Here is a 16,112-nt window from a genome sequence, read left to right as displayed (position 1 = left end):
CCATTTAGCGCCGTCCTTACACTTGTTATAACAGGCACTATCCAATCAATAGCCACGCATTGCGCGATTTCATCCTAGGAATGAAACAGCTTTATTGTGATCAACATTGTACATTCTTTCATATGTATACAAATAGGTAAAAAGGTTTGCGTTTGACACCCGTGCGCTGTAATATTCAAAGACCATTTTGAAAATTAGTGGTCAAATACAAACTGGCAATAAACATCGGACGGTTCACTTCCGCTAACAGGCTAAGTAAGGTAAGGGAATCGAGATGAACGATCTAAAAAGTTTGTTCTGGCAAAGAATTTCCACTGATCCTGAGATCAGCACACGTATTAGGGATTCTGTTGGGACGTTTCTATAAGGTTTGAAATCCGTGAGTCACTGAAAGTTAAGCTAGGACATGCAGAGCATCACGCTGCCCCTTACATGCCCTATACAATTATCGCCTGGTCTGTCATCATCAGTTTTTTCAGGTGATACAGTCGGACATCGTCGGGGAGTACGGGTGGTACCATTTATACATCCGGTCCACCCCGAACATTGCCTTTCAACTCCATTACATTTCTATATACACTATATACATATACATACAGATATTTAATGAATCCACAAGGCCAACACCTGCCCAGCCTATTGGATAGCCACCCATCACTGACGAGTCACATCACAAGTCGGTGGAATCAGGGAAGGCCCGGTTGTCGTACGCCTCCATTTCGGCCTCTGTCTCTGGCGTATCTTTGGCAGTCTTGTTCTTATATTTGTAGCACTTTGCTATTCCCAAAAAAATCAAGAAGTCCACAAACATCAAACCTCCCAACAAGAAGAAAAAATATTCCACGTTTCCGGTGTTGATTTCATCTGGAAACCAGGGGTCTGGAAGAGATAATAATTGGGGAGTTCTTTTCATTCAGCATTTAAATCATAGCTTTTGCTTCCACGGGTTACGGTTGAGTTATATGAACAAATTGAGAGAGCGTAAACATATACACTTACTTATGCATCCTTCATTAAATGGAGACAACGTATTATAAGCGGACTTACGAGAAACTGTGGCGGCCTCTACGATTTTCTGAATGGCGACGGACACGTAGCTGCCGATACCAGAGGTCACGAGAAACAGACCCATGATCAAACCCTTCAGAAAGCTTGGGGCTTCGGAGTACGCGAATTCCAGACCTATAGAAATAGAGGGAAACTATAACAATGATGGCACATCTAGAAGATGTTAGAATGTAACGGATACGGAAAACTACATCAGCCCTATTCATGCGAAAACATTTAAACGGATGCTTGGAGGCTATTCAAATTTCCGGACTGACCACTGGGGCCTTGGGGGAAAACTGTAGTTTAAGGCCAGTTTTTACGAGAAGAAGAAAGTTAAGAAGGTATTTTTTGTACTTTTATGTTTTAGAGATCATCTTTGACCTCATACTGAATAATAAAAACCAAACATCCCATGCATCCTGGCTAACTTAAACATGTCCGAGTGTGATGAGTTGGCATTATTGTTCAGAGCATCCAGAAAATTGTACGGTTTACCAAAGTGAAAACTGTTCAAGGAACCGGAAAATTCTGTGGGGAGGTTACCTGTGATACTGGTGAAGACCTCACTGGCACCGATTAGCGCAAACTGGGGCACCTGTAAGAACATGGACAGGCTGGAGGCGTTGTATGTCTTATCCCCAAGCACCTGCGGTATCGCGCCCATCTCCGAAATGTCCTTCTTCCGGTAGATCTCCAAGATGCCAGCCGTGATCACTGAGAGAGCGGCTAAAATCATGCCGAACCCTAAAACGTAATGACAACAGTTGCTACTGGCACATTCACTGTCACGTACTCTGTTATGGAGTGTGCTAAGGCACAAACAAGACTACAAGACTATCAAACGTCACGATTGTGGCTTGAGGTTAAATCCTTGGCATGGCTTGTCTTCTGGGGCGATATTTGAAGCTGGGTGCTCAACCTTGGCTGAAAATTTGCTGTCACAGCACAGAAATAAAATCGATTTAGCGCATATGTGTTCAATTTAGAGTACAATTTTATGCTAAAGTCCAAAATTACTTTACGAATGGGGCCCATGTACATTTTTTGCATTAGTCTGCTTACCAATTCGTTGAAGCAAACTTGGTTTCCTTCCAACGCGAGCCAAACATGGATACACGATTATGTCCAAGAAGGGAATAAGAATTAGTATGATGACCACATTGAACAGGTTCAGAGCTGCGGCGGGTGTGACAAGAGAACCGATTCTAACGTCCATCCTCACGCTCTGGAGGAAAAACGTGCTGGACATCTAAGAATAGGACAAGAACAAAGATTAGTGGCTATAAACTATTCATGGGCACGCAAGTTTGTCCATAAGGAGGATGGGGATAATGGCGTTGTTGAACAGGCTGAGGGCAGCTGCTGGTGTGACCAGAGAGCTGATTCTCACATCCATCCTCATACTCTGGAGGAAATACGTGCTGGGCATCTGGCAGTGGGTTGAAGAATGATCAAAGATTAGTGGGAGCAGTAGGATCTCTTAAGCCACCATCGTGTATTTCAACAGCATGGTGCCTTTGTGGAGAGTTACAATTCAAGCGTGACAATATACGCATCACGCGTAACAGTATATTGAGACATACAGCATAGAAAGTAAAACCTATCAGCGACGACACAAAGTAGTTGGTAAATGGTCACAAGTAACCGCTGAAGCACGACCTGTTGTCACTTTACCCCAGATAGAGCTTCATTCTAACTGTTCATGTAAGTGCTTAGAGGGGGTCTCCGTGGCTCAATTGATTAGCGCTCTAGATGAAGCGTAATGACCCAGGAGCCTCTCACCCTTGCGGTCTCCGGCCGTTTGTGGGAATGTCTTGCAGCAACCTGTGGATGGTCGTGGGTTTCCCCCGGGCTCTGTCTGGTTGCCTCCCACCATAATGCTGGCCGCCGTCGTATAAGTGAAATATTCTTGAGTACGGCGTAAAACACCAATCAAATAAATAAATAAATAAATAAATAAATAAATAGTAGCAAAGTACACGCCCCTGCACCATGGCTTAAGCAGAATTAGGCGAAATACTTAGACGTCACTGGTCTATAAATACTTAAAATGCTGTATGTTGTCATCATATTTGACATACAATAACATTATCACAATGCTGAGGGACCAGGTCTCTGGAATGCTGAGTCTTCCAGCTGATTTCTCGTTTATGCAGGGATACAATATAATAAAAGACTTACAGTATAGGCAGCAAAACAAGAGCAGCGACGAAAGTGTGACAATTGGTAAATGGTTACGCGTAATCGGTGAAATACGACCTCTTGTCAACTTTCTCTTAATCGTTTCGTACATGTTTATTTCTTGCCATGTTATGTAGAAGTAAGTGATTGAAGATTATGCATGGGAACACCAGGACAGAAGATACCAATTTTTGCATGTACATTCATACTCACACTGCAGGAAGAAACTTCTTTTACTGGATTACTTGCTTTCATACCTGAGAGTAAATGGCCCAGTACATGACAATCGTCAAGAACACAGGAATGACACCTCCTAGAGATTTGATGCCCTCCACGGTGGCATCGGCAAACGATCCTCCGTGACTGCGCTTAGCTCTATCCAAAAGCGACTTGGTGTCTTCGGCGTCACGACGCTTGCAACCTTCGATGATCACTTTAAAGGCGGTTGACAATAAACTACCTAACACCAAAGCAAACAAGCAGAGACAAGGAATGGAAAATGAGTCTACGAGATAACATAGTGATAGCATATACTGAAAGCCTCAGAAGTAATGCTGTATACACCTCCCCACAACAAATATATAGTCTTCTAATATCCGCACGAAAATTTGCGATACTTGGTGAATAATTATACGATATTTACCAGTAGGGCCTGCAATTAGTGCGTCAAAGTGATGATATAATAGCACCCTCCAGTAAAAAAAAAAACAAATATCGCTTTCGTTGGTTTAACTCCCTATGCAGGACGTTTCCTTTTCTTGCATTCGTGACATTATTAATAATCTTGCAATGGATCTACCTTGGATAGGTGTATTCTTGTAGAGGCGTCGTCCAATCAGAAGGAAGATGATGGCAAGAATCATGGATATGAGGGGAACCAGGAAACCGTAGGCGAAGCTAATGTTCTGCTGAATGTATGCCACGGCCGAGTAGGCAATGAAGGAACCCGTGTTGATAAAGAAGTAAAACCTTAACATAACCATTCAGTTAGTTAATATTATGAGCTGCCATAGTTAATATCGAAATTTCTTGGACCAGGTTTGTGGATCGCCCATCGCTGCAAGAAGTAGTCTCTTTTGACGTAACGTTGATTTTCTTTATATTGCGTCGTACCGTAGTCATTTAAAATCGGAGTGACCCCAGTACCTCCACTGATCTAAAGATTGTCATTAACCTCAACCTTGTTGAAAAATGTACGTTACAGTGTTGATGGCGTCAAGATGTTATTGATATGCTAATTGCTCTTTAACCTGGTGATATATTCTGTTCTATATACCGGCATGACATTATCTGTTTAAGACATTAGGATGACATTCTAATGATCTCATATCATGAGACCATGACAGGATGGTGTGGTGCTGATGATGCCGTGCGTCAGGCTGATATTGTCATGAGATGATGATGGGATGGCGTGGTACATATGATACCATGCGTCAGGCTGATATTGTCATGAGATGATGACAGGAGGTTGTGGTATGGATGATGCCGTGCGACAGACTGACAAAGTTCATGAGATGATGGCAAGATAGCGTGCTATGGATGACGCCGCACGTCAGGTTGACGTTGTTATGAGTTGTTGACAGGACGGCATGGTATGGCTCATGCTGTGCGTAAGATGATGACAGGAGGCGTGGTATGGATGATGCCGTGCGTCAGACTGACAAGGTTCATGAGATGATGACAGGATGGGGTGGTATGGATGATGTCGTGCGCCAGGCTGATATTGTCATCAGATGATGACAGGATGGGGTGGTATGGATGATGCCGTACGCCAGGCATATATTGCCATGAGATGATGACAAGATGGCGTGGTATGGATGATGCCTCACGTCAGGCTGTAAATAGATGACGACAGGATGGTATGAGATGAATGACTGCCTCACAACCCGTGTTACCAGTTGAAGAAGGTCTGCACGGCGTTCTCTCCCAGCCCCTCTGCCTGCTCCGCTCCGTACGGTCCCACGTTCGCCTTGATTCCTCCCGTCCCCAGGGCCACTAGGAACAGTCCCGTCAGAAAGTATCCAGACCTGGCATACTGTCATGATGAGTATAGCATGAGGGTGACCGTCAGTTAATATCTCATTCCATGAGCTATCCTTTGAGGTGAATTCTTATGAGCGTTTTTCACATTGATTACTTTTATTGAAGTTAGAGGTTATATTCATCAGTTGTGTTATGTGACACCTTCTAGTCTATTGGAAATCAATCAATCTATCTTACAGAATTTTTTCACAAATGCAGATTAAAAAGTAGTAGTGCTTAACTTGAATGAAAGAAAAATCCAGAAAGCAAAGATAGATAGATTTCTGACCTGACTAAGATTGTAGGCGAGTCCATCGGCGTCCAGGCCTAGCCAGCTTCTGTAGTCCACGGCAGAGGCCACCAGCAGGAAGGTGCCTGGATAACAAGACAACAGGGCTAGAGCAGTACATGGTAGTACGCTGGATCAGGCGGTTCGGATCAGCACCAACTGAACATGTCTGTCAATTACGTGTACATGAGTTTGGCACTATTTTCTTTTCCCGACAGGATACATCAGACCAGATCCGCACATATAACTCACCGTGAACGTACACCAGGCCGGAAACGTATATACTTACCGTGAACGTACACTAGGCCAAATCCGTATATAATTACTCACCGAGAACACAGACCAGGCCAGTTCCGTGTATAATTACTCACCGAGAACATAGACCAGGGCAGATCCGTATATAACTACTCACCGAGAACATAGACCAGGCCAGATCCGTGTTTAATTACTGACCGAGAACACAGACCAGACCAGATCCGTGTATAATTACTCACCGAGAACATAGACCAGGCCAGATCCGTATATAATTACTCACCGAGAACATACATCAGGCCATATCCGTGTATAATTACTCACGGAGAACACAAACCAGGCCAGATTCGTGTATAATTACTCACCGAGAACATAGACCAGGCCATATACGTGTATAATTAATCACCGAGAACACAGGCCAGGCCAGATCTGTATATAATTACTCGCCGAGAACATAGACCAGGCCAAATACGTGTATAATTACTCACCGAGAACATAGACCAGGCCAGATCCGTGTATAATTACTCACAGAGATGTACATCAGCCCAGATCCATGTATAATTACTCACCGAGAACATAGACCAGGCCAGACCAGTACATATCTACTCACCGAGAACATAGACCATGCCAGATCCGTGTATAATTACTCACCGAGAACATAGATCAGGCCAGATCCGTATATGACGTTAAACTTGCCGGCGATGGAGTCCGCGATGAAACCGCCGATCACAGGGACTAGGTAACAGGAACCTGCAGAGCGTGGGGACAGATAAAAAGTAAAGTACATGTCTATTTATTTCAGTCTTGTTTAACGTAACGTTGTTTAGCGTTTGGGGTCAGTATTATCAGTGGAGGAAACCGGAGTGCCCGGGATAAACCACCGAGCTTGGTCAAGTTACTGACGAGCTTTCTAACATGTGATGTACAGATATGCGCTCCACACTGATGGAAGAGAAGTGGTCGACCGCCTTTTGCTCGCCTCACAAGCATTGAGAGGAGGACTACATATGTCTTGTCCTAGGTCGGTTTTGAACGTGTACATCATGTGTTCCAACGATTGAAAGACAAGTGCCAAGCACTGGTCTGTTAAACTGAAAAACTCTATTCCAAATACAGGAAAACCAAATCTATCCCTTATAATTTAGCAATTTAACAGCCTTTTTCACATAGAATTTAACTATGTGGGTGAGGAGTATAGGACTGTATACTATAATATAGACAAATTCACCTTTGTCTAGGCTTGCGAACTACCGATATTTAAATATAGACAAATTCACCTTTGTCTAGGCTTGCGAACTAGCGATAGGTAAATATAGCGAAAAGTATGGCACTATACATCATAAAGAACAAATGGTATTGCTCATACAACACGTATGATTAAACCTATATCTGTACAATGATGACCAAGATCTCCTCTCATGACGTCTTCATGGCTGAAGGGATATAGAATTGCAAGCTTGAAATCCGCATTTTAATAGTAATTAATGCGAAAAGACCTGCATATTGCGTATGCATATGTCGAATATCATTTGTTAGATCCCGTGTAAAATGCGACGATTTCAGTCTACCTCACAGCTTATGGATTAAAAAACTGGTGTGTTAAGGATACTCTGTCAAACGTCTTCACTTTAAGTGTCTTAAATTCTACAATGAGAAAAACACTCTTGTCGGCAGATATTGACACAATGTTCAGAATCTGTGACAATCTTTATCATAGTTTTATGCAATTCCACTTAACCAGGGGCTGGGGCTGGGACTGTATAGGCATCCATGTTTATGCCATGAACATGGGACTTTCTTTAACAACCGTAATCAAAGTGTGACTAAGATACCTATACTTGTATTCCACCTGGAGAATATCCATGGACTATGAGCTGATGGTTTAAGTTGTTTTTAGAAATGTTTGTTGAGATTATCGATTATCGAGGAATGATTCTTTATGGTCTAAGAATGGTATGTACGAAGTTCGTGTTTAAAGGAAAAAACCGCTTAAAATCGAAGTAGGCATCACTAAATAGACCACTTAAAACTATGCATAAATATACTTTCATTTATTTCTTTACATTTTTGTGAAGAGAGTTGAAGGCGTTCAAACATTTGAATTCTAAGATCGGCTTTACGGACCATACTATCAGAGTTTATGAACTCTGATGTCACAGGAAGTTTTTTCAGCTATAATCACGACACTGAATGTTGGAATAACCCTTTTTAACCATGAGCAAAAGGTTACTGATAAAAGATTCCCGAAAACTTCCTTCCTCTTGATGAACGTCAGCAAAAAAAGGTGATGTCAGAGCTCCTAAAATAGTCAGTATGGCTAACAAAGCCCACCTTACCATTTAAATATTTGAATGCCTTTCAACACTAAAAAATGTGATAAAATAAATGAAAATATTTTTAGGCATAGTTTTCAGTTGTCTGTATGATGAACCTTACTTCACATTTTAGCTTTCTTGTACTTTAACGCTTACATCCATCTATGTTTATTCACGTATTAAATAGAGAAGAGTACAAATTCTGTATTAAAACAACGATCTGAATAACAGCAAAGAACGCAAACTAACAGTGTGTTTTGGTTTTCGGTAATGACGTGTACTCCGTGGTCACGGGAGCATTAACCCTGTCACCTGTAAACAATAATGGGCTGTACACCCTCTGTCAGATGATATCTTTATCATCTCTATTACAATGCCGTGATATAACGACCATATATATAGCTGGGCTGCCCACTTAACACAGATCTGTGCCTAACACCAGGCAAACATACCAGTGTTACCACTACCGTATAGATATGCTCTCATCCTTTCAATACAGTGGTAATACAGAAATATGTTACCAGTGTCATTGCGACGGACATACACCAGTATGTTGCTACTGTCACGGAGACATGCGCATACATTAGCAACACTCTGGGCGTGTAGTAATAGGTTCCCAGTGGCGTTGCCACGGTAACGGACATGTGTCGTTACCGCGGAAACACGCGTATATGTTACCAATGGTATATGTCAACAATAGAGAACCATTATTACGGCCATATGTAATAACATGGAAACATGTTACCAATACTACAAGATACATAGTTTTTAAAAAATGGACTAAAAGGTTCCAACGTTCCTTCATACCATCATCTGTTAACGTGTGGAATGCTCTAGATGTCAATATCAGGAACTCTCTAAAAATCTAATCTACCCAGATATTAGAGTTGGGGAAAACGGAAATACAGTATTATATTAACTAACGTACGGCTGCAGCGCCTTGAACTATGACCGTGGATGGGCAAACTTGACACGAAGCTCATGTTGTTCTTGTGGAAACATGCGTCGCATATTTTCTTTCACTTTCGACAATACGATTAATCCGGCCTCTCCTTTTGATCAATCTCTTTCAGGGCATCAAAATAGAAAAGCTGTTAAAGGGTGATGAATCCAAATCTACTAAAGACAATTTACATGTCATGAAATTAGTAATGCAATATACAGAAGCCAACAAGAGGTTTTGCTGATGATATATACATGTACATGTAAAAGTGTTCTGCCCATGGTGAAACACTGCAATAGTTGTAAGACTTGTTTTTCAGTTCGTTCTACTATTTTATTTATTCTGTATCCTTTACTTCCTATAATTATAAATGCTGTTTCTTCCTGTTCCTTGTTTTCATTTTATTTGTAGCTTTTTACTTATAATCAACTGCCATTCTTCTCTCACTCTGAAGTAAAACCGTTAAACTGTATTTAGTCAGGGAAAGACAATAGTAAATGCTCTAGACCTTGTTCCCAATCCCATTGTGTATAACGCAATAAAATATGTTCAATTTAATTAAAAAAGACACTGGAAATTTCCATAAATTTACAGTTATGTATTATATTATGCATATATGTATGTTATCCATAAAATGGACGTACATTAATAGGTTAGCGGCGCCATTAGATGGTCGTATGCCAATATGTTTCCATTACCAAGGAGACAATTGTAAATGTTGCCAATGCAATAGGCTTGTAGTAACATGTTACTGGTCTCATAAGGACTGACATACACCGACAAACTGGCATTACTGTGGCAACATGTGCATACGTTCATACTACCAATATCATGGGCGTGTAGAAATTTTTTTATTTCACAAATGCTTTAGAAAGTACTCAAGAATAGCCTAATGGTGGGGAGAAAACAGACAGAGCCTGGAGGAAACCCTCGACCATCCGCAGGTTGCTGGCAGATTGGAGAGAAAGCCAAGCAGAGCTTGTCCTAAAATTAAAGCGACCACAATTTTAAGAAACAGGGAATGGAGAACCATTGCCACAGAAAGATGCAGATCTGTATTCAGTATCACGGTACATGCTCATAAATTAACAATTACAAAGAGGAAGCATATGCAAAACATCAAGCCTTTGACGTTGGCCACCTTTGTTTTCTTGTATGTGTTATTAAAATGACTGGACATAAAATAACAAAATCCGTGAGTTGGCCCCGGTACGGTCACACTGACATTCTCGTGACGGGACTGCCTATACATCACCCATAGGTAAGTCCGCTGAACACACCAACTTACCTGTCAATTATGTACCTGTACAGGTTGTGTAGAAGCATCTTGTTCATACAGTCCCAGACGAAACGTGAACTTATAACTTCACCAAAGTGGCTATTCCTTCTAAGCTTCTTTAAACACATTCTGTTGCAGAATTATAATGGACGGGGAGGTTTGTGACCTCAAATAGGGTACATCCCAAATTGTAAACATTTATTTTAAAGAAAGAGAAAACGAATGAAGTAAGTGTCAACAGAAGAACCAAGAAAAAATGCATCTCAAACTACTTTTCTCGATCTTTATATTAAGATATTTTTCGAATGTTCACATTAAATGTAGGCTTTATGGACCATGATTTGGTATAATGATGTGAGGTAATTGTTCACCTGGTTTGCTTTTTTTGTACTCATTCATGTAACGCTGCACGCAACTAACCCTATAAAACAGCTAACCCGATACAATTCGCTTATTATTCCATGAAAACAATGATACAATGAAAAATCTTTACATTGCATACTGGCATCATGTGGTCCGCCTTACAGAACTTAAATATTTTTAAAATTCATCTAGTTATGTGAGAAAAAAAATATTACACATATTTGGAGAATAAACAAGACGGCACTACATGTATTGCGGAACTCTGGGTCCGTTACACCTCACATCCATGATAAACAAGACGGCGCTACATGTACTGTGGAACTCTGGGGCCGTTACACCTCACATCCATGATAAACAAAACAGCACTACATGTATTGTGGAACTCTGGGGCCATTACATCTCACATCCGGGATAAACAAGACTGCACTACATGTATTGTAGAACTCTGGGGCCGTTACACCTCACATCCATGATAAACAAGACGGCGCTACATTTATTGTGGAACTATGGGGCCGTTACACCTCACATCTGTAATAAACAAGGCTGCACTACATGTACTGTGGAACTCTGGGGCGGTTACACGTCACATCTATGATAAAGAAGACGGCGCTACATGTGCTGTGGAACTCTGGGGCCGTTACACCTCACATCTGTAATAAACAAGGCTGCACTACATGTACTGTGGAACTCTGGGGCCGTTACACCTCACATCCGGGATAAACAAGGCTGCACTACATGTACTGTGGAACTCTGGGGCCGTTACACGTCACATCTATGATAAACAAGACGGCGCTACATGTGCTGTGGAATTCTGAGGCCGTTACACCTCACATCCGGGATAAACAAGACTGCACTACATGTATTGTGGAACTCTGGGGCCGTTACACCTAACATCCATGATAAACAAGATAGCACTACATGTATTGTGGAACTCTGAGGTCATTACATCTCACATCCGGGATAAACAAGACTGCACTACATGTATTGTAGAACTCTGGGGCCGTTACACCTCACATCCATGATAAACAAGACGGTGCTACATTTATTGTGGAACTATGGGGCCTTTACATCTCACATCCATGATAAACAAGACTGCATTACATGTATTGTAGCTCTCTGGGGCTGTTACACCTCACATCCATGATAAACAAGACAGCACTACATGTACTGTGGAACTCTGGGGCCGTTACACCTCACATCCATGATAAACAAGATAGCACTACATGTATTGTGGAACTCTGGGGCCATTACATCTCACATCCGGGATAAACAAGACTGCACTACATGTATTGTAGAACTCTGGGGCCGTTACACCTCACATCCATGATAAACAAGACGGCGCTACATTTATTGTGGAACTATGGGGCCTTTACCTCTCACATCCGTGATAAACAAGACAGCACTACATGTACTGTGGAACTCTGAGACCGTTACACCTCACATCCGGGATAAACAATAAACGGAAAACAGGATCTCGTCTTACTGTAATTGAATTCGGTCAGATGCCGTGTCACAACGAAGGGTTAAATTCAGTTGGCTTGAGTTCCCGTTTGTCTGGTTTAGAATCTAAATACGTGGAAAATATCAAAACAAATAAATATAAGGAAATATATATGCCCCTGACTAAGAAGTCCCACAACATTGGTCTTTCTTTGTTGTTATGAAAGTCAGGTTATGAGGCCTAATCCTTTAAAAACTTTGGTCAAGCTTTGGCTATCTAGACTTACCTGAGAAGATGTACTGTATGGTAGCACCGTCCGGGTCAGAGAAGCCCAGTTTACTGGTACAAAACAGTACCAGGTTTGCCGATATACTGTAGAAGGTCATTCGCTCGCATAATTCCATCAGGAGGATACACATAACCACAAACCGCGATTTTCCCCTGGTCGTTCGCGACGGACCATGACCTTCATCTTGTCCATCGAATACCACATCCCCATTCTTGCTGTTCTTCTCTAAAATCGACCCATTCTTCTCGTTTTTGTGCGACATTTTCAACTAGATTGGTCTATGATCTGTCACATGGGTCTTTAATTCCCGTTTGTTATGACGCCTGATAGGTGTCACTCTTTGCACTGCGCTGATAATAGTCACATGTATAGGTACTGAACGAAACATTTACCTGGTGACAGTGCTATTCCCCTTTCTGTTAAACAAACATCTATTCCGGATAACATACCCGATAACAGCAAATATATGCTGACATATCTATGTACGAAAACAAGCTCGCCTTTTGATGTACGATCGGGGCCTGTTTAAACTTTATTAACACAAGACGATATAAGACCGAATACAGTTGATATCTGGGTGCTGTTTAAAATCTTCCGACATAATTAACGGTAGTCAAGTAGTGTTAAATTGCCCGTAGGCCTATTATTTATGACATAATATCGCTCAGATAGGCAAACAAAAACTGCTCATTTTTTTTTGTCTTCAACAATTATTTACTTTTCAATTGTTACTGCTCATGGTGTTTTAACTGCAGTGTAGATAAACATCAGGTCGCCTCGCAACATTCATGTCATTTTAGGCTGGGAAATGTCGTCGTCTTCGCATGAATATCCATACGTTGGTACAATTAATATACACGCGTTGTTTTCATTAACAACTATACCTAGTATCCACCTGAAAATCTTTCCCTAAATCATCTATTAATTATTTTTACTACAGGAGCGTCGAAGACTACATAATGATCCTCAGTCAAATCAGACCTTAATGGCAGCCATTATAAACTATCAAACCAGTTCAATCATATTTACAAAGTGGTCAGATTGTCTCCTTGTCTGTCCGCTGTGTTAGTTATACTGAGATATAAGTTTTTCACAATGGATTGTTATAATTACAAATGGATGTACATTTATGTTTCTTTACTTGGGCATATTTAAAAAAGTACCTGATTGTCTGTGTAAACTTTTGTCAAAATGGTCCATATATAAACATGGTCGTGTTTCCTCCCGGCTTAATGCTGTCCGTCATCGTACCGCATGACCCATGAACAGTGAGTGCGTGAGTGATTGAGTGAGTGCTTGGGGTTTAACGACGTACTCAACAATTTTTCAGTCATATGACGACGAAGGCATCCTTAGGGTATATGTAATGTGCCTCCTTGTGGTAACACGGATTTCCACCGCCCTTTTATCTAGCGCTACTTCACTGAGACGACTTACCGAAGGCATGTAAGCTGCCCCGCTGATGCTGATACGGGTCAACCAGTCGTTGCACTATCCCCTTCATGCTGAACGCCAAGCGAGGAAGTTACAACTTCCTCTTTTAAAGTCTTAGGTGTAACTCGACCCAGGATTGATCCTGGATCTACCGCTCGAGAAGCGGACGCTCTACCAGGCCCATGAAGAGCGTGTATACGAAAAAATGAAAAAAAGACCTCAAATATAGCACTTTCTCACATACATGTAGCGGCCATATTGGTGATTTTCCGGCCACAAACAGCAAGCTAAAGCTGTAGTTACTAGTGTTACTGACCAGTAGAAATCGCTGTTCAGTGAAAACAGTAAATATATAAATCAGCAAAGTTTAGTCGAGAAACATTCAAATATTCCCACTCTCCCGAACTAACACAAATTAAACTCTTGTGAAATTGCTTGAGACCAATATTTTGAATTTTTTAATTGTAATGGGCTGAGTTTTTTTCCAACGTTGCTTGCTATAATGTTATGTATGCAAGTGACTACCATACCTACATAAATTAAAACTGAAGAAAATATGATTTGTTTCCATATACATTAACTTTTAAAAAAAGTTGTGATAATTCAACATTCACATGAATAATTTTTATAGGTAATACATAAAGAAATATATGTATATCATTCGTTGCATAATACAAAAATTAATATGTTTGCAAATATGTAAAAAAAAATTAGTATAAGGACTATGTGTATTACAACATGAAGGTTATATGAGCGTGAATTCTAGTTTTTGTTAATAATGACAACATAAAATTAAACACCTAAAACAAACTAAAAATAAAATATCTTGGAAAATAGCATTTTATATGTATGACGCAATGTGAAAATGCTGAATTTGTGTTTTCATTTTCGTAATGACTTGCTTATAACAGACGCTAATACAACACAATGGTGTATTCTTTAGACATACAAATCATTCATTCAGTTATTCACTATTACAGACAAACAAAACATACTTCTTGGCTAAATATGTGTAATTGCTGTTCAGAGAGTCTTATACGTAACCATGGTTATGTAGTGATACAAATACCATGAATCACCGGATTCGATCACGTCAAAATAACAATGTATACAAAGAACTGCATATAACAACATTCTGATAGAGGGAAGTGACGTGTAACTTGTTAGAGAAAAATGTGCATAGAATATTACGCTGAGTATGAAAGGTGCATATAAAAATGACACTGGATATACAGACGTATACAGACTGGATATACAAACATTGAATACCGAGAAGTGTATCTGTACATAACATTTGCCATTGAATCCAGAAAAGTGTATATGTATATAACACTTAGCATTGAATCCAGAGAAGTGTTTATGTATGTAACACTTAACATTAAATACAGAGAAGTGTATATGTCACTTAACATTGTATACTTAGATGCGTATAAAAATACATGTAGCACTGGACACAGAGAAGTTCACATAACATTCTATACAGAGAAGTGTATACATCACATAACACTGTATACTGAGATGTGTATAAAAATACATGTAGCACTGGACAAAGAGAAGTTCACATAACATTGTATACACAGAAGTGTATATATCACATAACACTGGAGTGGATACAAAGAAGTGTAAACATGTAACACATAACATTAGAAGTGTGGGTATCACATAACACTGATACTACAAGGTGAATATAAAATGACACTTATAACACCAAGGTGAATATAAAATGACACTTATAACACCGGGTGAAGAGAAGTGTATGTCTATATGCTGCAGAAGTGCCCTTAATTATCTCTTTGATTAAAACTGGTTGTTATCTCCACAAAATGGACTTCTGTTTAAGTACATGTATAATAATAAGACAAAAAACAATTAAAAAATACAAAACCAAATGAACAATGCAGACCAAATCAAATTTTAAAGATAATCTACTACAATAGAAGATAGTTAGACTTCTATAATATGGAAAATGTGACAATAACACATAATTAACAAAAAATCACGCTGTGCCAGGGGTTAGGGACATTGGTCAGATGTATGGAAGCTTACATTTAACACATTGTACAAACTGTGATGAGCTGATTTATTATATTTTGCTGTAAATTTATAAACATGTAAAATATAAAACTTGTAAATAATACATATATCACCAGAGGCTTGTTAAAAGCTTCATTTCATATAGCTACACTTTGCAATCATCAGTGGGCAAATGTAAAAATATGGTGCAGAGGAGAACACATTACAGATGTAGTACATC

The 16,112-nt window shown here is 40.2% G+C and overlaps 1 protein-coding gene across 2 annotated transcripts; it reads right to left on the bottom strand.

The window, feature by feature from the left end:
* Positions 1-6: 6 nt before the first annotated feature.
* Positions 7-12,788, bottom strand: LOC135462166 (solute carrier family 15 member 4-like). Of its 2 annotated transcripts, none has more exons than XM_064739544.1 (10): positions 12,422-12,788; positions 6,446-6,544; positions 5,543-5,628; positions 5,127-5,266; positions 4,031-4,200; positions 3,489-3,691; positions 2,113-2,299; positions 1,594-1,794; positions 1,048-1,182; positions 7-879 (listed from the first exon to the last, which is right to left on the bottom strand). In XM_064739544.1, exons 1-10 carry the CDS (start codon positions 12,684-12,686, stop codon positions 671-673), a joined length of 1,695 nt encoding a protein of 564 aa, XP_064595614.1. In that variant the 5' UTR covers positions 12,687-12,788; the 3' UTR covers positions 7-670. The 2 variants fall into 2 exon arrangements, with proteins under 2 accessions (XP_064595614.1, XP_064595615.1); XM_064739545.1 differs by lacking the exon at positions 12,422-12,788 and adding an exon at positions 9,038-12,413 and having other exon boundaries at positions 8-879.
* Between the last annotated feature and the right edge of the window lie 3,324 nt (positions 12,789-16,112).

The sequence above is a fragment of the Liolophura sinensis genome, chromosome 1 (genome assembly GCF_032854445.1).
Source record: "Liolophura sinensis isolate JHLJ2023 chromosome 1, CUHK_Ljap_v2, whole genome shotgun sequence".
Lineage (NCBI taxonomy): Eukaryota > Metazoa > Mollusca > Polyplacophora > Chitonida > Chitonidae > Liolophura > Liolophura sinensis.
The sequence above is the reverse complement of the archived record's forward strand: the minus strand, read 5'-3'. Positions and strand labels throughout refer to the sequence as shown.